Consider the following 11036-nt stretch of genomic DNA (forward strand, 5'->3'; position numbering starts at 1 on the left):
GGACACCCACGGAGATCACTATACGGCCTCCTAGCTTTCCCCAGGCTGCGCCCTGCACGGGACGGCCCGGCGGGGACCCCTGACCCCGGTCCCCTGCCCCACCCCGCCAGGCTGGGGAGAGGGGCTGCCGCAGGGATCCTGGGAGGAGAGGCTGGGCTGCTCCTCATGTCCTCGTCCCTACATCCCTTCCTCCCCCTTCCCTCAAAGAGTTCCTCTCCCATCAAGATATCTCTGCTTTGCTTTCTCTCTGTCTCTCCATTCCCGCTGGGTCTCTGCACAGTGACCTCTGAGACCCTGTCAGCATCTGTCTCTTATGGTGCTTTCTGGGTCTCTGACGCTCCCGATGTCTCTCCATGGCTCGGTTTCTGTCTTTCGGGCCCTCACGGTGTCTCTGTGCCATGTCCGTTTCGCTGCACCCCACTACCACACCTCAGGGCCTTGCGGGCCCCCGCACACCGTACTGCCGGCCTCTGGGTCCCTGAGACCCTTTAACCTGTGAGGACGTCCAGGGTCACAGGTGAGGTTCTTGGGAGCCTGGCATCCGGCCCAGCCATCAGCCTGGGGCCCGACCCCTAACCCCTGCCCCCTGCCCCCACACACCCTTCCTCCCTGAAAACCCTGGAGTCTGACATTGGACTGGAGACTGAAACCCGACCTCTGACCCCGTATCTTGAGCCCCTCCCCCGCACCACGGTGACCTCACAAAAGTCTCCAGCTTCTCCACAGGCTGAGCCCCTCCGCTATGGCCCTTCTGGCCCCAGGGAGCGCTGTGCCGTCCGCCCTGGTGGCCCTCACGGTCTTCAGGGCCTCCGCCTGGGCCTGTCTCCTCTGCTTCACGTCTTACAACGAGCGCCTCCAAATCTGCCAGATCTTCGCCGGCCTGGAGAGCCCCGACCTCGGGAAGTGTGAGGAGGCCTTCACAGATGCCTTTAAGGGCCTCCTGGACACTGAAATCAGTGAGGAGACCCCCCACCATCCTCCAGGGCCCTGAGAGGGGCATGTGGAGGGAGGGACCAGAGAGGCCTGGAGAGACTGAGGGGGACAAAGGCTCAGAGACGGGAGGATGGAGGCTTGCGGGGGGGCAGAGACTCAGAGACAGGAGGACAGAGACTTTGCGGGGGCCAGAGACTCAGAGAGAGGCAGAGGAAGGTCCACTTTGGGGACGTGGTGTTGGGGGAACCGCTTCGCCCCAGCTCCTGCCTCCGACCCCCAGACTACGATGAAAGGAGCCACCTGCACGACGCCTTCACCCAGATGACCCACTCCCTGCAGGAGATGGCAGCCGCCCAGGGTGAGTGGGGCGGGGCCGGCAGCGGTGGGAGATGTGGGCTTGGAGCCCCCAGGAGATGGATGTTTGTGTGGGGAAAGCCCAGAGCTTGACAGTGATCTCGGAGGAGGTGACGCTTGGAAGCTGAGGGAGCTGGGCAGCCTTGTCAGGGAGAGGAGATTGGCAGGGGCTGATGGGGACAGTGCAGAAGTAACTTAGAGTCTCAAGCCAGCTGGGATCAAGGAGATGTGCGTTCTAACCTCACTGTGTGGCTTGCCCTCTTCCTGGCTATGAGATTCTGGATGCATCACGCCCCCCCGCTCCCCCCCCGGGCCTCAACTTACCCATCTGAGAGATGGGACAATCTCCTTGCCTCCCAGGGTGGCCTCAGAGCTCAGTGAGAGGGAGGGGCACCCCCAGTGAGACAGACTTCAGGGAGGAGATCTTCCTCTAGGATAAAACACACATATTCCCTACAGTTAACAAAGTAATTCCATATTTTTGACATGTGAGGCTATTAGGGGGCCGGAAGACAGGTAGGAACAGGGAGAGAGAGGATGATTCAGGTGACAGCTGTGAAGGGAGACAGGCACACGTGACAGCCTTGGGGTGGGTGAGACACACACTCTAGAGAAACACATGCGTGTGCCGGTGGGGAGGGACCTCAGGGCTGGGGCGGCCCTTGCGGCCCAGGGGCAGGCTGAGCAGTGATCACATCAGGCCACCATGGTCACGTGACACAGGATCCCCCCACCCCCATGCCCACAGTGTGCTGGAGACTGGGGGTGGGAGCGCTCACTGCTTTGCAGCATAAACCGGCCACGTCAGTGGTCTGGGGGCTCTGCACTGATTTCTGCATCTTAGCTGTTACTTCTTTTGCTTCCTGCTCTTGCCACGGAGCTTTTTGACAAAGATCCTTAAACATGACGAGGTTCCCATCTATCCAGGGGGCGCCCGGGGGGGTCCAGCATGGAGAAGACTTCAGCTGCGGATCCCCCGCCCCCAAAGGGAGAGCTGAGGAACTCAGAGCTGGCTGGGGAGGAGGGAGGATTCCAGGAGATGCCTTTTCTCCCCAGTGTAGGCCAACTTGTCACAGAAGGTTTTGAAAAGAGCAGAAAGAAGACCCTGGCGAGGGCTGTATAGAAGGCCCTGGCGAGGGCTGTGTGTGGGACCAACTGGAGCAGGGGAGAGAGTGGAGGCTGGGAGGCCTGGGCGGAGGCTGCTGTGAAGGAGGCCAGAGCTGGGGCGGGGATTGTGAAGGTGGAGAAGAGGGGATCGGGTGGAGAGAGTCAAGGGCAGGAGGGACGGGGCTTGGATCTGTGAGCTGTTCAAGAAAAGGGGAAGAGGAGGGTTAGGGGCTGCGTCCGTGGTCCGGCTCCATGCCTGAGGGGGCAGTGGGTCATCCCTGAGACGGGGAGCCTGGGCGGAAGAGCAGGGGTGGGGGCAGATGGCCAGCTGGGCGAGGATGTAATGACTGCGAGGGGCCTGGGGGACATCCAGGGTTCAGCTGGGAGTCAGGGAGACTTGACACTCTGTCCTGAAGGAGCAGGGCTGTGAGCCGGGGAAGGGCAGGGTCAGCTCTGGGTGTAGAAAGATCCTCTGGGGCCATATGGAGGACGGACTGGAGGGAGATTGGAGGCTGGGAGAAGCTGGTACTCCACAGATATTTATTGAATGCGCCAGGAACACCACCAGGGACACAGCTGTGACTAAAACTGCAAGCCACCTGCCCTCAGGTTGCTTATGTTGATTATTAAACATAATCAGTGAAATGCCATTGATGTCAGTTGGTGATCTGTGCTGTGGAGGAAAACAGAAGGGGAAGGGAATGGGGTGGCCAATGGGGTGATCAGGAGAGGTGCAAATGAGAAGGTCCAACTGAGCAAAGACTGGAACGAGGGGACAGTGAGAGCCATGCAGATAACCTGGGGAGAGAGCTTCCAGGCAGAGGGAAGAGCCAGTGCAAAGGCCCTGGGGCCAGTGGTTCTCTAGCCCCACAGTGTATGTCAGAATCTCCCGGGAGCTTATTAAAATGCAGACTCCTGGGCCCCACCCTCTGTTTCTGAGCAGTAGGTCTGAGGTGGGGCTCAGAAATGGACATTTCTAACAAGTTCCCAGGAGCTGCTGCTGCTGTTCGAGGGACACACTTTGAGAACCGCTATGGTGGGCCCTTGGTCTGACTTTAGCCAAGGTGGCTCCTCTTTCCAGCTTATACCCAATGACCATCACTTTAGCCAGTCTCTTCGGCTTTTGCTCTTGATATGGGGAAGCCATTGGAAGATTTTAAGGAAGGAGGGGGTCTGACTAAGGCCACGTGGGTCAAGGGCAGAAGCAGAGAGACCAGTGAGGTCAGTGGTGGCTTGGACCAGATGCGGTGGTTCAGGGGGGCCCAGACCAACCTGCCCCTTACATGGAAGATGCTGTGTTTTGTTTATATATTTTTTTGCTGGCCACGCGGTGCGGCATGCGGGATCTTAGTTCCCTAACCAGGGGTCGAACCCGTGCCCCCTGCAGTGGAAGCTCAAAGTCTAAACCACTGGACCACCAGGGAAGTCCTGGCAGAGTTACTTGTTAATTATCTTCCTAAAGGATATCCTTGTATCAGCCCTATGAGGTGGAGTTTTATAACCCCATTTTCCAGATGGGCAAGTTGGGGCTCAGCTGGACAGGGAGGATGGACCCAGGAGATACCTGGACCAGACATATATGGGGTGAGGGGTATGGGAAGAATCGAGGATGACTCCCGGGTCTCTCCCAAATGGAGGACCTGAGAGATGGACGTGCTGACTCAGAGTGGCTCCCGGTGGTGGCAGGTGACACTGTTAGTGTATATAAACCATGGAGTGGCTAATATGGTGTCAAGGAGGGCAGTGTGTGTACCACAGGTAGTGGTCGCATGTGGAGGCTCTGGAGTGGGACCACCTGGGTTCAAATCTAGCTTTGTGACCTTGGGCCACCTTCCTAACCTCTCTGTGCCTTGGTTTCCCCATCTCAAACTTGGGGATGGGAATACCAGTAGTTGACCCTTCTATAACACGGTGTGCCAGGCACCATTCCAAGCACTTAGAGACATTATCCCACATGGTCATTAAATGGTACCTGGCGCATAGTTTGGAAGGGGAATGCTTTTATGTTGTATGACATTAAATCCTCCCCGCCAACCCTGTGAGGTAGACACCAATATTGTCCCCGTTTTATGAACGAGGAAACAGGATCAGGAAGGTTAAATACTTGGCCGAGGTCACATAGGGAGGAGGATGTGTGATGGCTAGCTCAGGTGTGAGACAGGTGTGCTTATAATTGGAAGAGACAGGACTCAAACCCAGATGATCAGAAACAGTTGAAGTTCCTAATGAAGCACCTCTTTTGGGGGAGACTTTATAACATCCACCCGCGCCCCCTTGTGGTTCAGTTGATATAGCCCCTGCCCCTTGGCGTCTCTGGATATTTCACTCCATCCCTACTTTACTCCCATGCTTCTCCCCTGCCCCATGGCTGACTTGGTGTATCCCTTCCCCGTGAGTCATTTGGTTTGGTCCACAGATATTCCTTAGATGCCTCCTCCAACATCCTGGCCTCTCATTTGAGCACCCGACTTGGACCACATCCTGCTGACCATCCTGCCATCTCCAGACCACATGCCTGCCTTGTGGCCAAGGAGAGACCACTAAGTCCTTGACCCCTCATTTTAAACCTGCTTCCTGGCTTCAGTGCCCCCTCCAGCTTCTACCCAATGATCATCACTTCAGCCAGTCTCTTGCCAGTATTCTCAATTCCCTCCTGTTTTGTATGGTTTTAAATAGCAGAGAAACCTGCAATGGCTTAAGTAAGCTAGAAGTTTATTTCTCCCATTAAAAAAAAGTCTTGAGGTAGGCACTTAAGGCTAGTATGGCAGCTCCATTTTCCTGGGAACCCAAGCCCCTTCCAGCTTTCTGCTTTACCATCTTAGGGTATACCCCCTAATCCTCATGGTCCTTTATAACTGCTAGAGCACCAGCCATCAAATCTAAGTTTCAGGCAACAGGATGAAGGAAGGGGAAGGGATCAATAATATGGCACCATTTCTCTCTTAAGGCTACTTTCTGTAACTCACACATGACATTTGCACTTAATCTCAAGGAGCAGAAGTTGGTCATATGATCACAGCTAGGTCACATGACCACAACTAGCTGCAAGGGAGGTTGGGAAATGCAGTCTTTTAGCTGAAGCTGGGAAGGGTGCTTTCTCAGCTAAAATGCAGTATTATGTTACTAAAGAGAAAATAGATATTTTGAGGCAACTGGCAATCCCTGTGTATTTGTTTGCTAGGGCTGCTGTAACAAAACACCACAGACCAGGTGGCTTAAATAACAGAAATTTATTTGTTCACAATTTTGGAGGCTAGAAGTCCAAGATCAAGGTGTCAGTGTCAGCAGGGTTGGCTTCTTCTGAGGCCTCTCTCCTTGGCTTGTAGATGACTGTCTTCCCTCTGTGTCTGTGTCCAAATTTCCTATTCTTCTAAGGACATCAGTCATATTGGATTAAGGCCCACCCTAAAGACCTCATTTTAACCTAATTACCTCCTTAAGACTCTATCTCCAAGTACAGTTACATTCTAAAGGCCTGGGGGTTAGGACTTCAACATATGAATTTGGGAGGGACACAATTCAGCCCATAGGACCCTGCCATGGTTTCTTGATTTCCAAAACCACCTCCCCCTGTAAATCATTCCACCCATCCACTTTGAAAAAGCCCCAAAACCTTATAGCTTGGAGGTCATTTCAGTGGTCAAAACTCAAACATCCATAAGGAGAGAGAACATAAAAAGAGTGAGGGACTTCCCTGGTGGTTAGGACTCCACGCTTCCACTACAGGGGACACAGGTTTGATACCTGGTCGGGGAACTAAGATCCCACATGGTGCCGTGTGGCATGGCCAAAAAAAAAAAAAAAAAAGTAAAGAAGAGAAAGAAAAGAAAGGGGAAAAAAAGGAGTGAAAGAGGGATAGAAATGAAGAGGCTGGGAGCGCTGTAAAAGTGAGTGTGTGCCCTGTCTGAAGGGGAAGGCTGCTACTAAGCTCCAGCTAACTGCTGCCTCATGGAAATACCGTCTCTCTTACAGCTCTTCCAAGTTTCTTAAAGGGATGCCAAACATTTTATGTGACTTTTCCCAAATTTTATATGATGGCAACTGGTTCATTTTTAAAAATACTTTCCAGGCCAAATATAACACATCCAAAGGATGGATTGGGGCCACTGCCTCCAGCAGTGGTCTCCATTCCAGTTGGATCCTGGAATTCATTCTACACATACTTATTTCTAAGACTCAGGGCCCTCTCCTGGGTTCTGAGGACACAGCACTAAGAGACAGACTTAAATGATCACTATGTATATATAAATATTTGTATTTGCAAACTGGTGAGAGCTATAATGGAATGAATGGGGCACTATTAGAGACAAAAATAGGGGACTGGATTAGATTATACTTGTGGTCAGGGAAAACCTCTAAGGAGGTGACACAAGGTGTGACATGAAAGATGAGTAGGAGTAGGGGTAGAGATGTGCTAGAAACTGAAGGTGGCATGTGCAAAGGCCCTGAGGTGCTAGAGAGTATGGTTCTTTTCATATTAGGGGAAATGAAAGGTGGGTATTAGGGATGGAATAGAGAGGGAGAGTAAGCCAGACCATATAGAGCCTCGTAGGCCTTGGAAGAAATGTGACCTTTATCCTCCCCTTTCCCCTCAACAAGATAACACAGATGATGCTGAGGGGTTCCATCAGAGAGATTAGTCCAGAGTCAGCAGAAGGAAGGAGCTGTGGGGATTTGTCAGCCTTTGGGGTAGACAGGGTAGGAGGATGTGGCATATACCAGAGACACGGGGGTGGAGAGGGGTTGGGGCAGGGGCACAGGCACGATGACAGCGAGTCCTGTCAAGCTCGGCCAGCCTTGGGGAAGGGTCTTTACTACAAGGACTCCCTCTACCCTCCAGGGTCCTTTCGGGTTGCCTTTCCTCATGCCGCGGAGAAAATACAGAAGATTATATTACAGCTTAAAGAAGGTAAAATAGACCATCTCCTTCCCCCAGGCACAGACAATTAGAAAACCCCACTCCCGAGACCCCCATCTGCTCCCTTCAGCGCAAACCCCTGGCCCGATCTCTGAGCCGAGCTTCCCTTGGTGGGTCACTCGGGTCACAGCCTCTTCCTCTGCTCGGACCACTCTGGGTCCGGCCCCGCCCCTCCGACGGAAGGTTCTCTCTAGCTGGGACCGCTTCTTAGGACGGTCCTGTCCCAGATTAGCCCGGGCGTCTTCCTGGATCTCTGTGTCTGGCCCTGTGCACTCTCTGAAAGGTTTCCTTTCCAACCGGGCCGCCTTAGGGCCTACTTCCAGCCTGACCACACCTCTAACTGGGTCCCCTAGTTAGACTCTGTCCCCTCCGAGCATCGCCCAGGATCTAAGCCCGCCCCGCTTGACGGAATATACCGGAGCTGGCCCTGCTTCCTTGGTGAGAGCAACAGGCCTGCCGCCCTTTTCCCCCCACCCCGTCTTAGATGCTAGCAGCAGGCGTGTGCCTGACCTCTTAGTGGAATGCTGCAGGCCTGGCCCCGCTTACAGGTGGAATGCTGCAGGCTTGGCCCCGCCCCCTAGGTGGACCGCGGCAGGCCTGGCTCTGTCCTCTTGGAGGAATGCATCCGGCCCAGAAACGTTTCCTCTAGGGGAACTTCAGGTGGGCACCTGCCGCGACTTACAGGGTAGTAACGCTTGCTCTCTCTCCGCAGTCCAGGCCTGCATCCCTCCCTGCGGTAAGCACATCATTCAAAGCTCAGAATTGCGGGGGAAGGGAGGTGGTAGGGGTCGAAACCTGGGACAAATGGGAGAGGATGGGTGGGCCTCTGATCCTAAGGGGGCCAATACGAGCCATGGGGAAAAGTAAGTAAACCAGGTATTGTTCACAAACCTCATAAAAGGTGGGTCCGAAAACCAAAGCAAACCAATAGGAATCCTAGAGGCTGGAGAGTGGTGAGAGCTGGCCAATGAGCACAGGGAAGGCGGGGCCCAGATTCTGTCTGGCAGGTAGAATCCAAGGAGGTTAAATAGACCTTAAGGTGGCCGAAGGGACCCGGGCTAGGGGAGGCAGATGGAGCCCAGATCCAGCGTTCCCGTCCCATAGGACTCCAGGAGGTCGCCCGGCGTTTCCGCTGCCGAGGGTGCTACTCCACGGTCTGCGACCTCCCGCTAGACTGCCCAGGTGAGGGGCGTGGCCTTGAAGGGCAAGAAACCTGAAAAACTGGAAGAGGGAGCTGAGTGAGGAGGAGGCGTGGTCTGGGGGCGGGGCCGGACGTGGGCGGGCCGAGGCGGTGATGCGGACTTGTCTTCAGTTCAGGACTTGACGGTGACTCGAGGTCATCAGGCTATGTTCTTTTGCACTGTGAACTTCCAGCTGCCTAAGGAAGAGATCACCTATTCCTGGAAGTTCGCAGGAGGAGGTGTGAGTCGGGGAGGGTCCAGCATAAAGAGTTTAGGAGGCGGGTTATGCTTTACTAGAGGATGGGGAGTCAGGATGCAGAGGGTGGGGACTCGGTCTAGATTCAGACTTCGTGCAAGGGGAGGGTCTCGGCATTTAAGGGTAAGGGGCAAAGCTCACAATGCAGAACCTGAGCTCAGGGGTGGGTTATCCGTAAAGGTTTTCGGCGGGAGAGCAAATACTAGGCCCAAGAGGCGGAGTCAAGACTTAGGAGGCGGGACTATGCGTGAAAGATCGACGAATAAGAGCTGAGGGTGGGGCCAGGGCTCAGGAAGGCGTGGTCTAGCTCGGGGGCGGGGCTTTACGTTGTGGTTTGGCGAGTCGGGGCGGAGAGAATCTCTTCTGGGCGAGGGGCGAGGGGCGAGGGGCGAGGGGCGAGGGGCGAGGGGCCCCCCTCCTCTCGCCGCTCCAGCCCGAGCGTCCTGCAGCTCCGGACTCAGGACCTGTCCTACTTCCGAGATATTCCGCGGGCCCGAGGATACCTGGCACGGATCCGCCCGGTGCAGCCCACGCACCGCGGGACCTTCTCTTGCGTGATCACACACGACCAGCGCCCCCTGGCGCGGCTCTACTTCTTTCTGAACGGTGCGGGCGGGGCGGAGCTGCGCGACAGGGGCGGTGCTACGTGAGGGGTGGGGCTCGCGCCCGGCTGACGTGCGCGTCCCCGCAGTGACAGGTCCGCCACCGCGCGGGGAGACTGAGCTCCAGGTCTCTTTTCGGGAAGTGTTGCGCTGGGCGCCACGGGAGGGGGAGATGATCGAACCCTGGACGCCCAGCCTGGGCGAGCTGCTGGCCAGGCCCGAGGCTCTGACGCCGGGCAATCAGTGCCTGCTCGCGGTCGCTGTGGCCTTAGCCTCAGCCAGTGCGACCGTGCTGGCGTGGTGAGTCCCTGGGACCCCAGAATCCCAGCATCTGGCTCTCCTTTCCCAGACCCAAGAGTCTGGGTTCCCAGCCCCTCCTCCCTCAGATCCAGAAGTCCGAGTCGCCAGACCCTCTTACTCAGGAGTCCAGGCCCCCACCCCCTCCTTCCTCAGACCAGGAGTCATAACCCCCAACCCCTATTTTCTCAGATCTAAGAGTCCAAGCCCTATCACCCACCTTTGGGACCTAGGCTCCAGGACCCAGATTTCTGGTCCCCAGCCTCTCCCACACACACACGAACATCTCCTTTTTTCCCCAGGATATTCTTTCGATGGTACTGCAGCGGCGACTAACAAAGGTATCTTTTTTATCCTATTTCCATCCCTAAAATAAAGAATCTATTTCAGCTCTCTAGATTCTTTCATCTTCGAAGGTGGTCACTACTAACTTAGGAGGAAGAGCGGCACACCCCAAAGATGCCCAGGTGCCCATGCCCCCATAACGACGGTAAGAGGCGCAGCTGTCGCAGTGCAGGGTCCTGTACTGAGGCTTTAGGTGCAAGCCCAGACCCCTCCCCGGATTTCTGGCAGCATCCTGGACATTTCCGCCTGCAGCAGTCACCCTTAAAGAGTCCTTGATATCTCCCTGAAAGCCTGTTCCTCCCCCAAGACTTTCTTGCTGTCATAAAGGGCACCATCATCCACCCAGCTGCTCAACCAGAAACCGAAGTTGCGTTTAATTCCTCCTCCACTTCCAATCTAGGTCCAAATCTCAGCCTTTTCAATTCCTAAATATCTCCTGGAGTTGCGCTCTCTGTGGTCCGCCACCATCTCTTGCGTGGATCACTTCAGCAGCCAGTCGCCACTGGCCTCCCTGGCTCTGCTCAGCCTTGCGTCAGCGCAGTCCATTCTCCACAAAGCAGCCAGAGTGATTTTTTTTTGCTACTTTGGCTAAGGTTTTATTTTTTTAATTTTTATTGGAGTGTAGTTGATTTACAATACTGTGTTCCTGCTGTACAGCAAAGTGAATCAGTTATACATATACATATATCTACTCCTTTTTAGATTCTTTTCCCATACAGGTCATTACAGAGTATTGAGTAGAGAGTTCCCTGTGCTATTCAGTAGGTCCTTATTAGTTATCTATTTTATATATAGTAGTGTGTATATGTCAATCCCAATCTCTAGAGTGATATTTTGAAGTTTGTCAGATCAGGTCACTCCTCTGCTCCCCATTGCCATTGGAACAAAATCCAGTTCCTTGTCAAGGCTTCCAAAGGCCCCCAAGGTTCTGGTTAACTTTGTCCCACCCCACTCTTCCCCCTTGATCTTTCTATCTTGCAGTTCCTCTGGCCTTTGCTCATTCGTTGTATTCATCATGTTTCTTCTTATTCTCTCCAGGACCT

General features: G+C 54.5%; 1 protein-coding gene across 1 annotated transcript; it reads left to right on the plus strand.

The window, feature by feature from the left end:
• Positions 1 to 604: 604 nt before the first annotated feature.
• On the plus strand, positions 605 to 10731 carry SPACA6 (sperm acrosome associated 6). Its single transcript, XM_061173967.1, has 9 exons — positions 605 to 956; positions 1214 to 1291; positions 7235 to 7303; positions 8025 to 8048; positions 8417 to 8494; positions 8625 to 8734; positions 9199 to 9355; positions 9441 to 9651; positions 9951 to 10731. The coding sequence occupies exons 1-9, from the start codon at positions 743 to 745 to the stop codon at positions 9982 to 9984; spliced, it is 975 nt and encodes a 324-aa protein (XP_061029950.1). The 5' UTR covers positions 605 to 742; the 3' UTR covers positions 9985 to 10731.
• Positions 10732 to 11036: the final 305 nt, after the last annotated feature.

This window comes from Eubalaena glacialis, chromosome 18 (assembly GCF_028564815.1).
Source record: "Eubalaena glacialis isolate mEubGla1 chromosome 18, mEubGla1.1.hap2.+ XY, whole genome shotgun sequence".
NCBI classification, from domain to species: Eukaryota; Metazoa; Chordata; class Mammalia; order Artiodactyla; family Balaenidae; genus Eubalaena; species Eubalaena glacialis.